We start from the raw sequence: 22,040 nt of genomic DNA, 5'->3' as shown, positions 1-22,040 counted from the left end.
ACTCCTGCTTCTCAGGCAGCAAAGCCCAAGCTTCTCTCTTCCCAGCGCTCACCAGCCCTCCACGATTTTCCAAACATGCCGGCCTTAGCTCCAGAGCTCTTCGCTGCAGTCAAACAGCCGGTGAATGCCTTCCTTTAGTGTGTCTTGCTCTTCTGTGGGGCCAGGCATCTTATTGTTCTCACAGTCGATGAAAACGCTGCTTTGATTCACAGCTACCTGCAAGCTTTTCTTTGGCCTTACATCCTCATTGCCAATTTGGCAGCCTTTGTGTAGGGCAACAACCACCCCATTTAAAGCCACATTCAGATATGTGGGGTGGGAACAGACCACAAAGTATCGGTGCCCATTTATTAACCTTCTTGGATGAGCCGACCCTTACGGTGTGTTTAATGGCTGGAGCACAAGTGGCTCACAACAACAGCAGCAAAGGAATAGGACACTTTACATCGCATGCGTTTACAACGCGGTCGTTACAACGACCGAGTTGTTACATCGCAGTACATTACAACGCAAGTTGTTACACCGACTTTCTGTAGGGGCGCGCTGGACTTAGGAATAGTATAATTAACTATTCCAACTCCAGTGTATGCAACATTAGGGAAGGTGTTGGAATAGTAAATTATATTATTCCTTATGTTAGCGCACCCTCTACAGCAAGTCGATGTAACGACTTGTGTTGTAATGTACTGCGATGTAACAACGTGGTCGTTGTAATGACCACGTTGGAATCCCATGCGTTGTAATGCATGCGATGTAATGGCTGTTTTCCACAGCAAAGAGCTAAATCGCACAGCGTACCTATCTCAGAAAGCATCACAGTACCCAATCGAAGAAGACTTTTGATACGTTAATCATTTTTAGGGAAGTTGTTGAGATATGTTATTCTTTTTCAAGACAGTTTGGACGATTAGATTGGCTTGTGGGATAATTAAACTAAAGGTTGCTAGCCACTCTAGGAGGCTGTCTATCTTGCTTGCATGTTAATTTGAGTTCTAAGACCAGCCTCCATTTCTGCACTTTAGCATGGGAAGAGTCCATAAATGTGCTATCCAGCAGCTGCCTCCTGATCCCATGTCATGGGGGTTACTGTCAGTAAGTAATGTGTTTTCAACCAACAGCTCCACACAATCTGGGACTTATGAATGAATAAAAAAAATATAAAGCGGTTATTCACCAAGGAAGCATCTTGGCAGTAGCAAAAATCTTTAACAGAAATAGTATCTATTAGGATAGGCTGTGGCAGCTTAGCAGATGAGGAAGGTTTTTACTTCTTGAGGCTGAGATGTGACAATATACACTTAAGAGTAATTGGCAGAATATGCCACAATTGAGGGCCACACACAGCCAGGGATGTTCCACCAGTCCTTGACTTCTCCTACTTTGTGGACAGAAAAACATGGAGTGACATGAGCGAAGATTCGTGGCAGGAGAATTTAACTGGGAACGTGAAGCCAAATAGGACTTTTCTAGTCCATAAAACCCTCTAAGCATCAGATAGAGAGCTTTGAAAGAGGTTCCCTGTTAATCTAATCTATTCAGCACACATGAGGCAATCACTTATCTGTAAATATTAAAAGTAAATAATTTCAGGGCTTATTTCAAGCCTTTTAGTTGGGAGTAGAAGTAGGATCTAGCTTCTTCTGTGTGCTTTGCCATAGATAACTGTGAGTGCACAATAACTTCCAGTGATTTGACAGGTTCAGCTTTGGAAGGAGGATGGCTCACATGTGAAATCCAAAGATTGTTGGACCGGCGAGACGTCAGCGCATGCGATGCAAGATGGCCGCTGTGCTTTACCTGCAATACAACTAAAACTGTCCTTTCCTTTCCTTTTCCACTATTTTTGTCAGAACATCACTATTACTTTAAACACATGTATGGACAATATTCTACATGTTATTTTAACATCTTCTAAGGTATGCTATATTTAATTGTCTGCTTTCACATGCTGATAATAAAATCCAAACCAGCGTCAGCTCACCCAAATAAAAGGAAGTAAGCTGCCTCACCACCGCTCATCACATCTAAGATCATTGACTCACAAGAAACCACACTAAATAAGATCTTGGAAGAAATTCAGCCTATTCATATAAACACAGACACCATCTGATCGCACTTTAAAAATATTCAACAAGACATTGCCTCCCTTTCTATGAAGGTAGCAGACAATGAGATTCGAATCTGTGATAATACTAAAGCCATTGCAACTATGACTCCACTAGTTCATCAGAAGGCCTATCCAAACGGCCTTACTTTATGTAGAAAACAGAAACAGACAATACAATCTTCACATCTTTAATGTCCCAGAGAATATGGAGGCCCAAAGTTGTCGATTCTTCTTGGAATCCACATTACCTCGTCAATATTACATATCCAGGATGATTCGAAATTGAGAAAGCCCACAGTTTTCCCTCTCATCGCAAACCTCATCAAACGAAATCACAATAAACTATATTTAAAGTTTTGAGGCACCATCATCTTATTATTATTAGAAAGGCTGCACATGACATCCCAAACCTTTTTATTTAGGGTACTAAAGCCTTTATTCACCAAGATTTTGCAAAAGAGACAGTGAAAATTTGGCGACAATTCTCAGACTTGCGATCTAGACTACGAGATGCTGGACATATATATGGTCTCTTCTTCCCTTCTACAATACGTATATGGAAAAATTATGTTTGTAAGTCCTTCACCTCACCCTCAGACGTGATACAATTTTTGACCAACTTAATCCTATTGTCCTGGATTCGGAACCTTCAGATTCTAATGGCTACATTTTATTTGCCTTAATATTTGACATTATATTAATAACATAGCAGGCACATACAGTGTGTCTAATACTGCTTCGTACCTCCAACTCTAGTGTTCCATTTGATATGGAGTCTTGGTTGATGACCTCCATTTATGTTGTTTGTCTTCTTTATATGTGTTACTTCCTTTTTACTATACTTTTTCTCTCTCAGGTTTTCCATCTTTCAATAACTTGATATAGCTCATCAACAAAACTAATTGTCTTTTTGAACGTTAAGGGGTTACGTTATCCTGTCAAAAGGTGAACATTTTTAGAATATTAAAAAAAATATTTAATGTTGATGTTTGTTTTTTACGAGAAACTCATGTTGATGATAAAATCTTACATTCAATGTCTAAGGGATGGGTAGGAGATATTGTTTCATCTCCTGCCGCAGAAACTAAAAATGGTGAAAACCAGAACACAATTCAGAAGGTAGATATGTTTATGCGCAAGTTAAAGTGGAAAGACACATTTTAAACTTTGTTAGCATATATGCTCCCACAATGGATGATCCTTCTTTTTGGAAAAATACTACTACTGAAATAATAAAATTAGACAATGCTCCCCTTGTCCTGAGGGTGATTTTAAATCTTATTTGTGATTTACTGGACCCCTCCTCTGCATTCAAACTCCAGCCCAATAAATCTTACCACCTTTTGAAAAAAACATTTTTCTGCCACTAAATTAATTGCCATTTGGAGACTGACACATCCTACAGATAGAGAATGTACCTTCTTTTTTAACACACACTCCACTGTTTTCAGGATTGACTACGTCTTGTCCTCATGTAACTTATGCCATGTGATTACTGACTCCAATGTACAAGCTATTACAATTTCTGATCATGCTCTAATCTCCTTTCATCTCTATCAAAGTCCTGCCCTACCAATAAGAGACGGAGAATGAACTTTATATAGTGCTCAATCCAACTAATTCCCAAAAATTGGCTTCTGCCATAAATTGCTTTTTTCCTAATAATTTCCCTGAAGATAGTTCCAAAATTATTAATCTGGATTCATTTAAAGCATCTATTCGAGGAGCCACTATATCTATTATGGTTCATGAAAATAAGGCCTTTCATGCTCACCTTTCTACATTAGAGAAACAGATAGCTGATCTCTTCATGGCATCCTAAATACAAATCTCATCTTTGGAAACTCGGATATCAATATAAAAATATGCTAAGTAAAAGAGCAGGGTTACTTATCTTACAAGAAAAATCTAACTTTCACTTCAACTCGAACAAATCTGGTCGACTTTTCGCCAACTACCTACATATTAAAAATGAAAAAACTCAAATACCTGTAATTTAAAGGAATGATGGTACCTTGTTTCCTCCTATAGAGGAGATATCAAAGGAGTTTTAATCTTTTTATACCTCTTTGTATCATATGCTTACAGTCCTCCAGTATGATGTCATTAATTTATTTTTAGAGCCTGCCAGTTACCTTAAGTTTCTGATAGACTCCCTTTAGAAAAACCTATTGATATTCAAGAAATTAGCTACAATAAATCACCAGGTCCAGATGGTATCCCAGCTGAATTTTACAAATGTTTCCAATCTCAACTCACTCCTATTATATTTTCATTATTTATGGAACTTCGAAATACTTCCATGATGTTTTTTTTTTAATGAAGCCACCATCATTGTGCTTCCTAAAGCAAATAAGAACTCTACTTTAGTTCCAATTATTGTCCGATATCCCTCATTAACCAAGATTGCAAAATATATGCCACAATCTTAGCAAACAGGTTGACACCTATAGTTACCTCAATTATCCAACATGACCAAACAGGATTTATGAAAGGTAAATTGGCTGCTCCTAATATTCGTCTATTGTGCTATGTTCTTTCTTTTGCCAAAGACTCAAATTTCCAGTATGCCAATTGGCCTTAGATGCTGAGAAAGCATTTGATATACTAAATTGGCAATTTTTATTTAACACAACAGAAACCTTTCATTTTGGCCCCACATTTTCTAAAATGGTTAAAGCACTATACTCAGCACCATCTGCTTCCATTTATTTCAATGGTACCCTTTCTACTTCATTAAATTTATTTAGAGGTATGCAACAATGTTGCCCACTATCCCCCCTGTTATTTCTTATTGCCATTGAATCTCTCATGCTCCTTTTGCATTAATCAACAATATATTGGTAAGGTAAACGTTTCTGCCTATGCTGATGATGTTTAGTTCAGTTACTTCTCTACCTTTTATTCTTGATACTATTCTACAGTATGCGGATATCTCCAGCTGTTCGTTAAATGTCAATAAAGCAAATAGATTTTTTTCAATTAAATATTTTATGCAGTTCTATCATGATAGCAAATATCAACATTTTGTGGTCGCCATCAACACTAAAGTATTTGGGGATTACTTTTGTTGGCTCTATTAAAAATACAATTGAAATCAATTGTGCTGAAATGCTAACCACCAAGAAAGAGGAATTAGATAAATGGTCAACTCTGCATTTAAGTTGGTGGGGATGTATTGAAGCACTCAAAATTACTATTACCCCACAGATTCTGTACAATTTATCTGTCCTATCCTTAGGTCTCTCTTCTACTTTCTTTACTAAAATATATACATTAATTACTAGGTTTATTTGGAACAACATATCTGTGTGCCTTATTATTAAACCTTTACAAATTCCCAAACGAGAATGAGGAGTTGGCTTACCTGTTTTCAAGAAATCCCTTATGCCTTTGCTTGTTGCACAGTGCTCTCTGTGGTTTCAAAATATTGATCCTTGTAACTTCACCAAATGGCTTACATTAGCCTTTTCCTTCACCTGCTTTTTTTTAACAATTTGGAAAAATATCACCCTCTATTGCAGTCTCCTTCCTATCTATTGATGAAAAATATACTATTAACATCAAATCACCTAAAAAAGTTTCCCTTAGTTTAACCCCAAACTCAAACTGAATAAACATATTTATTTCTGGAATGTATGGATCAATGCTGGTATTTTTTATATTACTGATTTTTGTCATAGAAATATGTTCTATTCATCGATATTTGTCATAGAAATATGTTCTATTCATTTGACGAACTAAGCACTAAGTACCTCAATCTGTATTTCCTAAATGTAAATTAACTCTTAAAACTTATTACGATTCACTACCTTCTGCTATGTTATCTAATATGGAGTACAACCTAGGCATGTTTAGTCAGACAGGACATGTAGCTTCTGTAGTGTATAAAAAAACGTTTGCTCGTCCTTCCCCCTTTTATAACTCTAAATCAAAAATGGTCTTCAGACATAAATATACAATCTTCAAATTTAAAATGGAAATCTATCTGGCTATCTTTTATCCCTAGTTATCTCCTGGCCTCTCTTATCCAGACTAAAGTATATCTTTAATATCAGTGCTTTTGGTCCAGTTAAATTATTCAAAGTAAAACTCTTAGATTCACCAAACAGTTGGCATTGTAAAACTGCTACTAGACATTTACAACATATACTAAATGATTGTCCTGTCATTTTAAAATTTTGGTCTGATTTTTGGGATATTATTATGCAGCTATTTAAAATCCAAATACCTTTTTATCGTTTCCTATTGTAATCTACAAATCTTATTCGTTGAAACCTGTATTATCTACTGATGCTTGTAAAAGTTTTGATTTTCTAATTTCTACTGCAATTAAATCAATTACTTCAAATTTGAAGGATGCAAAACCATTATTATTTAGTGTTTCTTGGGAATGGATTTTGTTCCTGATACGTGGACAACCCTCATTAATGCATACTCGTAAAGACTGCTTTGTTCTTAGGCCCACTATGTGGCATACTATGGACTCACATCAATACATGTAAGTCATTATAAAATGTATACTATTTTGTTTCGTACTTTCTTATAGTAGCCCTTATTTGGTTTCATTCCTTTGCTTCTAATTAATGATTGGTATGGTTCCATATATTGATGTAAGTTAATATTCATATATTTCTCATGTAATTGCTCTCATATTTCATAACAGTTACGGAAATATTTTTGTACAGTGTTCATTGTGAATTATACTTAGAATTAATAAATACTTCTGAACTCAAAGACTATTGTATCACAAATATGTTTTTCCCCAATCAACAGCAGTTCTTTGTGTGGGTATTCAACTGAAGACAATTAAGGGACATCCAGTCCTGTATCTCATTGGGGTACATTTCTGGCAGAAGTTTGAGCATCTGTTAAAGGCAAAAAATAATCTGGGTATCATCAGCATAAGTAATTGCTGAGCAGTCATAGGATTCAATAAGGGAAGTTGGAATTAGAACATAGATGTTAAATAGTCTCTGAGGCAAGGAGCAGCTCTGCAGAACCCCACATGAGTTCTGATGGAATTTTGCTTGAGAATGAACTTTAAGGAAGGGAAAAAAACAAGACAGCACCATGAAGTCCGGTGCCTTCTAAGGTGGATATAAAGATGATATGTTCAACCATATAGAAGGCAGTAAACAAGTCAAGTAATAAAAGGTCTGCCGAATCTCCATAGTCAGTAATTGTGTAGATTTTCTTAACTGCTTGCACAAGTGCTGCTTCTGTTGCACTTCCTGCTCTAAAATCCATTTGTCATTGGGATGATAAGTTGTTCCTTTTCAAATAAACAGTAAATTGTTTGGCTACTATACACTCAGTTATTTTACCTTATAAAGGAAAGAGTGTGATTGGGCAATAGTTGGTCATGTTGCTGGAAATGTTGCTACTGTACAACTTGTCTTTCTCAAGGACCTTCTTGCTCTCCTCCTGGAATTTACCAGAAGTAAGTGACTGCATGCTGTTGGTCTTACAGGTTCCCAAAATATAAAAAGTGAACTTATTGGCTTTCTCGGGTGAGCATATCAATATATATAAAGCAGACCTATCATCTTTCTCCAAAAATCTCCAATATTTACTGTATATTTTAATAGTTCACACAATACAATCTTTATTAATGGTGATTATTATAAACATGTTTAATACAGTTTTAATTTTTAAAAAAGTCAGTGACTGTTTCTTTTAGTAAAGTTTGTTATATTGCATTTTGAGGGGTGAATAATGTTAAAAGAAAGACTCGGAGACTCTGAATTAAAACAAAACAAAACAAAACATGTCTTTAGGTCTTTCTTTGAAAACATTTTTAGCCCACAAAACACAATCATAAAAACAATCTCCAGCTAGGAGTGCTTTAAAAAAATAAGGTAAGTCCTCCTCAGGTTATGGATTTAATGACCCAGGAGACTTACATTTTTTTTTAATGTTGCTAGGGGGCAATACTCCTTGCAGCCACCACAGCATTAAAAACGAAAAGTCTTTGTGGTGCCCCTGGGACACCACCAAGGTACAAAAAATGTAAACAGCCTTTGCAGGGCTATAGGGGGCGCTCTTCCACAGAGTAGTGAATAATAAATGAGCAACTCCTGTCAGTCATTTATTAATAATTTAAAACAAAAATATTTTTGAGGGGGTGTCATTGTCCACCTGGGACATCTACATTTTTGATCTAATCTGGGAGCACTCCAGGGCACCCGTAGCCCCAGCCGGCTCCTCTTGCAGGAGCTGATAATTGTTTTAATAAGTGATTGCCCTGGATCCTAGACCCCGTCGTGCCAGATGGCTTCCCTGTCAGCATCATACTCGGTGCTGGAGGAAGCTGGCACCTTTCTTTTACTCCTGCATGGGTGAGAGGATTTTTTTTTTTACTGCTCCCACCCAGTGGGGGCAAAGTAGAGTTCCCTGCCCGGACAGTGCGGGCAGGAACCACAGTGCCCTGGATGTAGTCTCCCCAGGGCACTGTGTAGTATTGCGCCCTGGGGGATGTGGTGCCTGGGGCAGTTACCTGCAAGGGGAGGGGGTGCCCCCTTTTGAGGAAATTTGGCCCCACGAGATAGCGTTCCCGTGCCCAACAGCAGTTTGGAAGAGTGGATGCTCGCCTCCTCCCCTTTTATACACAAATCGGCCACTGGGGATGGGGTCCCTGGATCCCTTTAGTGGGTCAGGGATGGGGGCCACATGCTCCTCTCCCCTATAGTTAATATTGGGCCCCAGGGATGGGATCCCCACGGCTGATTAGTGGATGTGGGAGGGTGGCCCCATCAAAACCCGCTCATCAAATATTTAAGAGTAATTACTCCAAGATTCTGGCCCACCTCGGGGGTCAAGATAATATATATTTTGTTTTAATGCTGCAATCCTGCGGAACTCCTGCAGGATCGCAGCATTAAAAAACTATTTTTTCTATTTTGCCTCAGGGTAGGGAGTGTTCCTCTGGGACCCACTCCACAATGGCTAGGGAGGGATGGGTATCACTAGCCTGCCCCTTGTATCTTTTTAGTATAACAATCTCATGACGCAGGACAAGGTCCCCGAGTCCTGTAATGGCTGTTGCAACATTTTCTTTCTTGTTGCGGCCAGCCAATCAGAGCACTCGCTCCCACGAAGACGCCCAAGGAGAAAAAACTCTAGGTCAATCAGAATGCTCAATTTCTTTTAAAGTTGGGGTTGAGGGACTCTCACGAGAGTCCCTCGTACCCAAGCTTCCGGCTATACAAATATTTTTTATCCTTATTTTCTTAAAAACACCTAAAAGGATTTACATAAAATCACAAAAAGCACACTTTCTGAACCAAGATTTCCTGTTTAATATGATGTAATTTCATTGAGCAGTTTTTGCAGTATCGCTTTTAAAAAAAATCTATCTGTGGAAAATGAGTGGGGAATTTGCGTTATTGGGACCCCACCTTTTCTCAGCCCTCACTTAATGGATAACCTGCTACTTTCTATGAGGAAACTAGTAAAAAAAAGAGCACTTTTTGGAAAGTTTTGTGAAGATTCTTCAAACTGCGCCAAACTTATTAGCAAACCAAAAATGGCATTTCTTATGGAAATGCACAGCTAACTATAACTAGCCAATGGCGACCGCCACAGGGTAATATATATATATATATATATATATATTCACGCTCACGTTTCCAAAAGAAAACACGCTGCACTCACGGGACCCCTTAGAAGATTCTTTAATAACAAGGACGCGTTTCGGCGTTCTGCCTTCATCTGCTTGTTTAAAGACAGCGCAACCTGTCCTGCTGCTTATTTGAACAGGTAGAAGTTATTTCATTGGTTCTTGCTGCTAGGCATCAAAGAGGGACTCATTTCCTCCTGAGATGTATTGTGGGATTGGAAGTCCAAGGATGTTCGGGGGGGGGTGGGGGAGAGTTGATCATCGCATTCCCACCGGCCTCCACATAGACATGTCCCCCACGAGCACGATGTTTCACGGTACTGGGTAAGTATTTACCATCCCACTCTGATGCACAGTTCAGTTTCCAAGAATCATGATGTGTCGCGCTGTTTAGAGTCTCCTCGGGGGGGCCCCTCGTCATACCCCAGGGTTCCGAAGCACTCGGCGCAGGAGCAGGTCAAATGGCCATAACTCCACCAGTAATGATGACTGTCGACAGTAGTCGGCGGCGGTGCCTAGTGATCCCTGTTGGTGGTGCAGCTTGCCTTCATATATCACAGCTCCAAAGTCCACTTACAGGCAGTATGTGCACTCTTTCTGGCGGGTGCAGCTCTGTGGAAGTGGGTCCACATTTAAATTCACGCTCACGTTTCCAAAAGAAAACACGCTGCACTCACGGGACCCCTTAGAAGATTCTTTAATAACAAGGACGCGTTTCGGCGTTCTGCCTTCATCTGCTTGTTTAAAGACAGCGCAACCTGTCCTGCTGCTTATTTGAACAGGTAGAAGTTATTTCATTGGTTCTTGCTGCTAGGCATCAAAGAGGGACTCATTTCCTCCTGAGATGTATTGTGGGATTGGAAGTCCAAGGATGTTCGGGGGGGGTGGGGGAGAGTTGATCATCGCATTCCCACCGGCCTCCACATAGACATGTCCCCCACGAGCACGATGTTTCACGGTACTGGGTAAGTATTTACCATCCCACTCTGATGCACAGTTCAGTTTCCAAGAATCATGATGTGTCGCGCTGTTTAGAGTCTCCTCGGGGGGGCCCCTCGTCATACCCCAGGGTTCCGAAGCACTCGGCGCAGGAGCAGGTCAAATGGCCATAACTCCACCAGTAATGATGACTGTCGACAGTAGTCGGCGGCGGTGCCCAGTGATCCCTGTTGGTGGTGCAGCTTGCCCTTCATATATCACAGCTCCAAAGTCCACTTACAGGCAGTATGTGCACTCTTTCTGGCGGGTGCAGCTCTGTGGAAGTGGGTCCACATTTAAATTCACGCTCACGTTTCCAAAAGAAAACACGCTGCACTCACGGGACCCCTTAGAAGATTCTTTAATAACAAGGACGCGTTTCGGCGTTCTGCCTTCATCTGCTTGTTTAAAGACAGCGCAACCTGTCCTGCTGCTTATTTGAACAGGTAGAAGTTATTTCATTGGTTCTTGCTGCTAGGCATCAAAGAGGGACTCATTTCCTCCTGAGATGTATTGTGGGATTGGAAGTCCAAGGATGTTCGGGGGGGGTGGGGGAGAGTTGATCATCGCATTCCCACCGGCCTCCACATAGACATGTCCCCCACGAGCACGATGTTTCACGGTACTGGGTAAGTATTTACCATCCCACTCTGATGCACAGTTCAGTTTCCAAGAATCATGATGTGTCGCGCTGTTTAGAGTCTCCTCGGGGGGGCCCCTCGTCATACCCCAGGGTTCCGAAGCACTCGGCGCAGGAGCAGGTCAAATGGCCATAACTCCACCAGTAATGATGACTGTCGACAGTAGTCGGCGGCGGTGCCCAGTGATCCCTGTTGGTGGTGCAGCTTGCCTTCATATATCACAGCTCCAAAGTCCACTTACAGGCAGTATGTGCACTCTTTCTGGCGGGTGCAGCTCTGTGGAAGTGGGTCCACATTTAAATTCACGCTCACGTTTCCAAAAGAAAACACGCTGCACTCACGGGACCCCTTAGAAGATTCTTTAATAACAAGGACGCGTTTCGGCGTTCTGCCTTCATCTGCTTGTTTAAAGACAGCGCAACCTGTCCTGCTGCTTATTTGAACAGGTAGAAGTTATTTCATTGGTTCTTGCTGCTAGGCATCAAAGAGGGACTCATTTCCTCCTGAGATGTATTGTGGGATTGGAAGTCCAAGGATGTTCGGGGGGGGTGGGGGAGAGTTGATCATCGCATTCCCACCGGCCTCCACATAGACATGTCCCCCACGAGCACGATGTTTCACGGTACTGGGTAAGTATTTACCATCCCACTCTGATGCACAGTTCAGTTTCCAAGAATCATGATGTGTCGCGCTGTTTAGAGTCTCCTCGGGGGGGCCCCTCGTCATACCCCAGGGTTCCGAAGCACTCGGCGCAGGAGCAGGTCAAATGGCCATAACTCCACCAGTAATGATGACTGTCGACAGTAGTCGGCGGCGGTGCCCAGTGATCCCTGTTGGTGGTGCAGCTTGCCTTCATATATCACAGCTCCAAAGTCCACTTACAGGCAGTATGTGCACTCTTTCTGGCGGGTGCAGCTCTGTGGAAGTGGGTCCACATTTAAATTCACGCTCACGTTTCCAAAAGAAAACACGCTGCACTCACGGGACCCCTTAGAAGATTCTTTAATAACAAGGACGCGTTTCGGCGTTCTGCCTTCATCTGCTTGTTTAAAGACAGCGCAACCTGTCCTGCTGCTTATTTGAACAGGTAGAAGTTATTTCATTGGTTCTTGCTGCTAGGCATCAAAGAGGGACTCATTTCCTCCTGAGATGTATTGTGGGATTGGAAGTCCAAGGATGTTCGGGGGGGGTGGGGGAGAGTTGATCATCGCATTCCCACCGGCCTCCACATAGACATGTCCCCCACGAGCACGATGTTTCACGGTACTGGGTAAGTATTTACCATCCCACTCTGATGCACAGTTCAGTTTCCAAGAATCATGATGTGTCGCGCTGTTTAGAGTCTCCTCGGGGGGGCCCCTCGTCATACCCCAGGGTTCCGAAGCACTCGGCGCAGGAGCAGGTCAAATGGCCATAACTCCACCAGTAATGATGACTGTCGACAGTAGTCGGCGGCGGTGCCCAGTGATCCCTGTTGGTGGTGCAGCTTGCCTTCATATATCACAGCTCCAAAGTCCACTTACAGGCAGTATGTGCACTCTTTCTGGCGGGTGCAGCTCTGTGGAAGTGGGTCCACATTTAAATTCACGCTCACGTTTCCAAAAGAAAACACGCTGCACTCACGGGACCCCTTAGAAGATTCTTTAATAACAAGGACGCGTTTCGGCCAGAAAAGAGTGCACATACTGCCTGTAAGTGGACTTTGGAGCTGTGATATATATATATATATATATATATATATATATATATATATATATATATATATATATATATATATATATATATATATATATATATATATATATTCACACACATACTTACTTTTCCAATTTCAAATCTGAATTTAAAAAATCCAAAATAAAGTAATCCAAAAATATTGTAAATCAGAATTTAAGAATCCAAAATAATGATAAAATGAAATTAGGGATCCAAAGTAGTGAGGCCATACCCTTGAAGACACAGCTATCATACATGTGGCTGCACGGAAATAGCACATACATCAAGACCAAAGACCAAATTGTAGTCATAAACAATGTGCACCTGTGATGAATTATGTACCAGCGCTGCCCCAGTACAATAGTGGTATCCCAAAACTGTACAACCACCCATTGCAACATAGAGGTGAAAAAATAACTTTGTGAATCGGGCCCCATCTACTCACTTTCTGCCACCTTTTCGGAATGGAATTACTCATTAAGTGACGGCACATTTATTTGTTCCATGTGCAGGTTTCCTTCCATGATGCTTCTGCCTATTTCTCTGAAGAGGAGTGGACGGTATTACAAGAATGGCAGAAGGAACTGTACAGGAATGTGATGAAGGAAATTCACCAGGCTTTAATCTCACTGGGTAAAGTTAAAATGTCTACCAGAATCTACAGTTTTTGTGATCTTTAAAGGACCCCCTTTCATAGTGCCTCATCCTTAGTATTACTTGAACTATCTTTAAACAGCGTACAATTCTGTGGGCTTTCTGTGTAGCACTAATGATGTTAATGTGTCAGTTGACTATTCATCCCATTATAGGAGGCACCATGGGAGATGTTTGGGTTTACAAATTTGCACTAGTTTCTGTGAGGCAGCTTGCTGATATTTAATCTTAGGTGCCACTTTTGGAGATAGCAGTCCAAAGAAAATATTTTCTACTGACAACAAGAAAAGCAAAATTAATTTTCAACTGAACATGCGATTTAGCTTCAGACCCAAAATGATAAGTTTCTGCTCTAGATCAGTAGCTCTTACCCTGAGGTCTTCAGAACCCTGGGGGTCTGCAACTGCTTAGAAAATTAAATAATATTAGTAGATTAACAAAGTATATGTAAATAAAGAAGCACAATTGATAATTGAAAATGTTAAAGTATTTTGTAAATGTGAAAAAGTTTAAATTAGAGGCAAAAAGTTAAGTTGGTATCCCTCGATTGATTCATGGGAGCAGTACAAGTGCATCAGACAGGATATAGTCTGGTCATAGGGTGGCTTCAATTGAATTTAGAAAAGTTCCAACCAGTTCCAATTTTCCCATTAAAATTAAAGTTTCTATTTTTTATATTTGTTTCTGAATTAAATAAAATCTTGCAGCTTTTGTGTATTTTTGACAAATGCTTGCTTCTGTATTTTTGTGTATTGTTTTAAGGATCAAATCATTGAATTTGCTTAGGCAGGCCTCCCAACTTCCAGTAATGACTCCGAGGACATCCTCGGATTCCAATAATTATTGGGGGGGGGGGGGGGGGGGTACAGATTACAGTAATGATTAGGAAGGGATCCACAGGAGTCAAAAGGTTTAGAACCACTGCCCTAGATTGTTAAGTGCATTATACAGTTGATATTGGGAAACAGCTAAGCATACTGCTCAGACAGAGGAACTGGTTTATTTTATTCAACCTCAGTAAATATGCTTACCTTTTCTGTTGTACGGGTATTCTCTCCACCATTGGAGATCGAACCGCTCATATGTGCTGTGCGGGAACACGCTTAGGTGGGGCATTAGGATACCAACTGGTATGCATGTGGTCTCCCTTTATACAAATAATGCTGTACTATATTTGAGAGAACCCTGATGTAGTTTGTCAGGAGCCATGGAGATATTAGGCTAATTTGGGCAGTACTCGAAAGAAAACTGGGGCAAATCTCGTTTAATCCTGATCTGAAGGATTGTTCTGACCCAGTGTAAATGGATTTTCCCCTTAAGTGGATACCATTACATAATTGGGGGTGCAGTTTAACTGCACCGATGAAAGTCTAATAGCCGGAAACTTTGGCAAGACCATATCTGGAATAAGGGAGTACATCTCCTTTTGGACTAGACTGCAACTCTCAACTATGGCGCGGTGGCAATTGCTATAATGTTATTTCTGCCACGATTGCTGTGCCACTTTGTGGCTATCCCAGTGATACTGAATAAGTCATCTTTACTGAGGTGAACACCCATCTCGTAGATCTCATTTGGGCATCACAGAGGAAAAGACTAGCACTGGCAAAGTTGATTAAGCCTAATCAATCAATCAGGGGAATTGTAAGTGCGCTACTCACCCGTGAGGGTCTCAAGGCGCTGAGGGAGGGGGGGTCCGCAGATCTGTTTAGCCAAAGAGCCAGGTCTTGAGGGTCTTCCTGAAGGTGTTCAGGAAGGGGGCGCGTCTGATGTCTGCCGGTAGCTCGTTCCAGGTCTTGGCTGCAATGTGAGAGAAGGATCTTCCGCCTGCTCTGGCTTTGTGGATGCGCAGGGTTTTGGCCAGTGCGAGATTGGAAGATTGGCGGTTTCTTTTGGGTATCTGGAAGTTGATTCTGTCATTGAGGCATTTAGTTCCGTTGTTGTGTAGGCATTTGTAGGCGTGAGTGAGGATTTTGAAGGAGACTCTTTTCTCCACGGGGAGCCAGTGGAGTCTTCATAGGTGTTGGCTGGTGTTTTCGTGCCGGGGGATGCAGAGGACGAGTCTGGCGGTGGTGTTCTGTATTGGCTGGAATTTGCGGAGTAGGGACTTGTTGATGCCGGCGTAGAGTGCGTTTCCATAGTCCAGTCTGCTGGTGATGAGTGCTTGGGTGACTGTCTTCTTTGACTCAGGGGGAATCCATTTGAAGGTCTTGCGGAGGATGCGGAGGGTGTTGAAGCAGCTGGAGGTGACGGAGTTGACCTGTCGGTTCATGGTGAGTGATGAGTTGAGTACGGTGCTGAGGTTTTTGGCGTGGTCTGAGGGGGTAGGTGGGCTTCCGAGGGCAGTCCGCCACCAGGTGCTGTCCCATGCTGAAGGGGTGGTACCCAGGACGAGGACTTCTGTCTTCTCGGCGTTCACCTTTAAGAACTGTTGGTCATCCAGACTGCGACGTCTTACATTCCTTTCACGAAGTTGAGTTTGGCGTTGGTGAGGTCTTTGGTGAGGGAGAGGATGAGCTGGGTGTCGTCAGCATAGGATACGAGTTTGAGGCTGTGTTGTCGGACGATGGCTGCGAGGGGGGCCATGTAGATGTTGAAGAGGGTCGGGCTCAGTGATGACCCCTGTGGGACTCCGCAGGTGATTTTAAGGGGGTCGGAGAGGAAGAGTGGCAGTCTGATCCTTTGGCTTCTTCCGTTAAGGAATGATCGGATCCAGTACAGGGCTGTCCCTTGTATGCCTGCGTCTTGTAGTCTGGCGACTAGTGTGCGGTGGGAGACGGTGTCGAAGGTCGCTGATAGGTCGAGTTGGATAAGGGCTGCGGAGTAGCCTTGGTCCAGGAGGGTGCGGATGTCGTCTGTGGCGGTGAGATTTTGGCGGTCTCTGTGCTGCGGTTGCTTCCGAATCCAGATTGGGACGGGTCGAGGAAGGCGTTCTCTTCGATGAATCATGTCAGTTCCCTGTTGACTGTTTTCTCTGCAACTTTTACTGCGAAGGGGAGGAGTGAGATGGGCTGATAGTTCTTGAGGTCGGTGGGGTCAGCTGTGGGCTTCTTGAGCAGGGGTCTGACTTCTGCACACTTCCAATCATCTGGGAAGGTGCTCGTTTTGAAGGTGGTGTTGATGGTGCGTTGTAGTTCGGGTGCGATGGTGGTCCTGGCTCAGTGGTAGATGTGAGGGGGGCAGGGGTCAGTGGGAGCCCAGAGTGGATGCCTTTCATGGTCGCGGAGGTGTCTTCGGCCATGATCGGTGTCCAGTTGGAGATGGTGGGCTGGCTGGTGTCTCTAGGGGGCGGGTGGCCATCTGTGGCGCATGGTGGATGGTCGATGAAGTTGTCGTAGAGGTTTGTGATCTTGAGGTGGACAAAGGTTGCAAGCTCGTCACAGAGGTCTTGGGATGGGGTGATGTCTGTGGCTTCGCGGGTTGGTGAATTCTTGAATGACACTGAAAAGTTCCTTGGAGTTGGTGGAGTTGTTGTGGATGAAGTTCCTCTTGGTGGCTCTGATTTGGTTGTGGTAGTCCATCATGGCGTCCTTGTAGGTGGTGTGGTTTTCGGTTGTCTTGGTGTTTCTACAGTTCTTTTCCAGGTGTCTGCAGGTTCGTCTGGCTTCTTGGAGCACGGCGGTGAACCAGGCGGCTTTCCTGGAGTGTTGTTTGTCGGGGTTGCATCTCGGGGAGAGCTTGTCTGCGCAGTTGGATATTCAGGTCTGGAGTTCTCTGGCTGTGTCATTTGCGTTGGATGCATGGGTGTGGTTGTCTCGAGTGAAGGTGGAGTTAAGTTTCTCGTCGGTAACCTTGCTCCAGTTCCTTCGTAGTGGGAGTGGGGCTGGTTTGGGTGCCCTGGGTTTGTTGACGGCAAAGTGTATGCAGTGGTGGTCGGTCCATGGCGGCTGCGTTGTGTGGCTGAAGTGGACGCTATTTCCTGCAGCGAAGATGGGGTCAAAGGTGTGTCCTGCTCTGTGGGTGGGTGTGTTGATGAGTTGTTTAAGTCCGATACTGGTGAGGTTGTCACGAAGGATGGTGGAGTTGGGGTCGCTGGGGTTGTCGAAGTGAAAGTTCAGGTCTCCAATGAGTATGTAGTTTGTTGAGGTGATGGCGTGGGGTGCGATGAAGTCGGTGATGGTGGTGGTGAAGGGTGTCCGGGGGCCAGGGGGTCTGTAGATGAGGCTTTGGGGGTGGTCTAGATCTGGAAGTGCAGGTGTTCGGCAGAGGGGAAGGATTTGCTGGAGGTGGTGAGGCAGAGGGTGCTCTTGTGGGTGATGGCTAGGTCCCCTCCTGGGTGGTTGGGGTGGTCTTTCCTCTGGATCTTATATCCTTCCGGGAAGGCGGTGTTGATGTCGGGGGCAGAGGATGCGCTGGACCAGGTCTCTGTGAAGAAGGCGATGTCCGGTGAGAGAGAGTCGAGTAGGTTCCAGATTTCCACGACGTGTTTGTGTACGGAGCGTACGTTGAGTAGGGTGCATTTTAGGGTGAAGCCGGAGCTGACGTCTGTGGTGTTGGAGGCTGGGGTGGCGGTGAGGGTCTGGTGGCAGTGGAGGTAGGAGAACTGGCCGTGGGTCGTGTTCGGTGAGGCCTGTTGGTATTCCTTAAGTCTCCCGGTGTTGAGTGCGAGGAGGGTGGTGGTGTCGTAGAGTTGGATGGTCAGAGATCCAGGGTTCCAGGTGCTGGCCGCGGTCGGGTCGCGGACGGGTGCAGACGAGCTTGCCTTTGGCGCGCAGGCGGCGTGACTGCGCAGCGGTCGCCATTACGTAGGGGAGGGGGGGCAGGACGCAAGTCGGGAGGCAGGAGCGGGGTCTGAGCAGGGTGGAGGGCACCAGGGGCAGCAGCGGCGGGGACCGGCAAGGAAAAAATAAGCTGAACAAGCTTGAGTAAAGCTTAAAGTAAACTTAAGTAAGTAAGCTTAAGTAGAACTTAAGGGGCCCAGAGAAGTCCAAATAGGGCGAAGAGGGGAACACCAGGCAGGTGGGGAGTGTGAGTAGCACTGGCTGGAGTCCGGAAGGCTGGAGGCTGCAGGTGCGACCCTCACCAGGAGAAGGGCTGAGTGCTGTGGAGGAGCAACTAGACTGTGGAGCTTTGGGGGAGAGAGTTAGCCCAGACCGGAGGTCACGGTCTTACTCGCGCTCCCCCCGCAGTGGTTGCCTATTGTAGGGGTTAGCCCAGACCGAAGCCTCTGAGGGCTTTATGGCGGCACCCAAAATGGAAGTGTGCTACTGTGCAGTACACTATGGGCCTCATTACGATGTTGGTCAGAAAGCATTTCAACCAACTCTAAATCATTTCTGACCGAAGCGGATTCGGGGAGTCCGACCGACCGATTACGATGTATCCGAACAGCGTTCGGTCGGACTTCCATCGACTTCAATGGGAGCCTGTGGTCCGACCGACAACACAGGCTCTGATTGAAAAAAGGGGAAAATCTTTGCACCCTGTGGCGGGCACCCGTTGGTGCCTGCCACCCCGTGCATGGCTGAAAAGAGGGGACCCATGGGTACCCCCATGGGTCCCAACCGGAGGACTACGGGTGAAGGGGGGCCTGCTATGGGCCCTCAAAGTCAGATTCCGACTGGCGATACGTGTCGGACAACCTGATTCGGAAAGGCTGTCCAAATCCAACATCATAATGCGTTGATCAGAAACACGGTCCATAGACCTGTACGATTCAGCTCCGAGTGACTTGGTTTCTCCGAATGCCGATTGGAACAGAGTTGGAACGACCGAACGGTTTCCGGCTATCGTAATCGGTCTGTCGGATGTGTTTCCGAGTCGGTCGGAAAAGCAGGCTCCGAATCGGATTCAGACAAACCGAATGCTGTTCGGAACCTTTCCGACCTACATCTTAATCGGCCCCTTAGTATGATTGCAGGGACTGCAGATGCAGCAGACCCAGAATCTATAGATGTCTGAAGTAAAATCGGAGATGGGAAGTTGAAGTGGTGCTTCTAGGGACCAGGAATGGACTGAAGAAACACAACAGAGAAGTTTGAGTTGCTTAGTTCTGTTGACATAAATATGTTGATAAATTGGAATGAGAGTCGCTTTATGCTCCCACAATACTTCTGTGGTGCCTACTGGGTTTCTGGGAGCTGGAGCTTAATTATGATAGGAGGCCATGGGCGGACCCCGGGATATGAGACGTAAGAGATGTGTATCACGGTGGATAATTGTGCACCTTTGAGACTTTAAGAAGTGAAACTGGTATTCCAGTAGGGAAAATCACAGCTTACACAGCATTGCCAGATGAACATGGGGGATGGAGGACACAGAGCCCATCATATCTGAGGTCCTCAATGATACTCACATTAGGGCTTTGCAGACATGCAGTGACCACCTGTTATGATCTTTCATATAAATGTTTTCTTGCAGTCTTGTATGTTGCTGAGAGTGCCAGAGAAGCTTGAGCGTGAGCGTCTAGCTGGATTCTGTGTCACTGAGCAAGTAGGCATTTTGCTTTCTTGGACAGTTGGCTCAAGCGTGTTCTGTGACGCTGCATGAAGGGGGCATTGTGCTTACATGCACGTGAGGCTCGAAAGCATCGTTGAAATCGTGCACTCTGAACCAGTGTGCATCTGACGCGGTCACATATACTACGCATCAACACCATCATCTGATACACTTGACCAACGCAGTAGCCATTTTGCTGCAGGATGTTTTAATGCACTTTTACCTGGAATACATGCAATGTGATGACTAGGTGATTTGTTTGCCAAGTAGTGGCGATCGTTAAGCATCGGCAGTGCGTTTCTGTGTGCCTGTCATCGGATATTAGCGGCACTCATTTCTTTTAATGCAATATCTACAAAAAGTAAGAATTTTTATGATTTTTGAAGGACAGCACTGTTTTACTTGCGTTCACCACTGATTCTTTCAGGAACCTTCAGATACAAGTGCAAGTATGTCATCTTGAAGCACATCCAAGACTATTGAGGTCCTATATACTTTTGCCAGATTTTTCCCCTTATGAACCATGGCGACTGTTAATATACCTCCACCTTTTGTTAGAAAATGGGGAACCCCTAATATCTTGGAAGAGAAGGAAGAATCTTTTTGATTCGTGTTTGGTGCCCGTTGGAGGTGAAATGTTTTCTGCGGAAAGGAAACAAGCAGTACTTTTACTCAATTTGGGTGTAGAAGGGAGGAATATCTATGATAATCTAGAAACTTTGCCTATTGGTAATCTGAGGGGGATGCTCGGGACGTCTTTGAAATGTTGGTACTGATGTTAGAGAAACATTTTGAGGACAAGATAATGTTGTTTAAGAGCGTCTCAAATTTTTTATGAGGGTGCAAGGAAAGAATGAGAGTCTGGGGAACTACATTACATGTTTAAGGACCCTGGCACGCACTTGCGATTTTGATCTCTTGACAGATTCCTTGATTTGATATTATTTGGTGCGCTGTACCAACAATGTAAAATTGCAGGAGAAGTTGTTGACAAAAAATACTGGATTGACAGTGGTGTTTCCTATAATGGAGGGCATGGAAAGCACCAGCTCTTTCACTATACCTGCGGATTTTCGTCAAACGATGGGGTCAACCAGTGTTGGAGCAAACCAAGTTGACTTGGTTTCCAAAACCAGACCTCAAAGTAAACAAATGGTGAACCAGGAGGAAAGTAGAAGTAGTAAGTTTAAATGTCTCTGCTGTGGTAACCGTGTGCATTCTGCAAACAGTCTTCAATGTTATGCTAAAAAGTCTATTTCCAGGAAATGTGGCATTATGCCAGGGTCTGCAAAGGGGACAAGGGGTGGACGAGTATTGTGTTGAATGTGAAAGCAGATCCTAGTGATGTAGATAATGATCCCATTGTCCTGCCAGAATGTCCCATCATGTTGGATAGTAAAGAAGTAATGTTGCTAGCGGATTCAGGATTGCCTTATACTATGGTGGGAAATATGATTTGGGAGAAGGTGTTCGGGGACCAGTGCATATCCCCTTTTCCCCTAGACATCAATCCTGTGAGCTTCTTGGGCAACAGGATTGATGTTCTAGGTTACACTATAATAAGAATAAGGTTTAATGACATAGAGAAAAGTCTATGTGGCCAAGTGAGGAGATAATTTGTTGGGTTTGCATCATCAGAGGGACAGAGGCATCACTCTTAACCCTAATGCTTTACAGCAAGTTATGAGCATGTCTAGTGAGCATGAATATATCTTCCTACAATTCCCCACGGTGTTAGGTGGAACATTGGGATATCTGAAGAATTGTGAGCACCAAATCATACTGAAAGAAAATGCAGCACCTTGTAAACATAAAGTCAGGAAGGTTCCTAGGGCCAGATGTACGACCATGACAATTTGCAACTAGCAAATTTCACTTAATTGCA

The 22,040-nt window shown here is 43.7% G+C and overlaps 1 protein-coding gene across 4 annotated transcripts in view; it reads left to right on the top strand.

Annotated features, from left to right (window-relative positions):
• Window positions 1-22,040, top strand: part of LOC146866792 (uncharacterized) — a 218,472-nt gene that overhangs the window by 18,728 nt on the left and 177,704 nt on the right. For all 4 annotated transcript variants that reach the window (XM_085601378.1, XM_085601387.1, XM_085601370.1 and 1 more), the window contains exon 2: window positions 13,576-13,696. In XM_085601378.1, coding sequence (XP_085457504.1) covers window positions 13,576-13,696 — 121 coding nt within the window. The remainder of the gene's footprint in view (window positions 1-13,575; window positions 13,697-22,040) is intronic.

This window comes from Triturus cristatus, chromosome 1_2 (genome assembly GCF_964204655.1).
Source record: "Triturus cristatus chromosome 1_2, aTriCri1.1, whole genome shotgun sequence".
NCBI lineage: Eukaryota > Metazoa > Chordata > Amphibia > Caudata > Salamandridae > Triturus > Triturus cristatus.
This window is presented reverse-complemented; position numbering and strand designations above follow the sequence as displayed.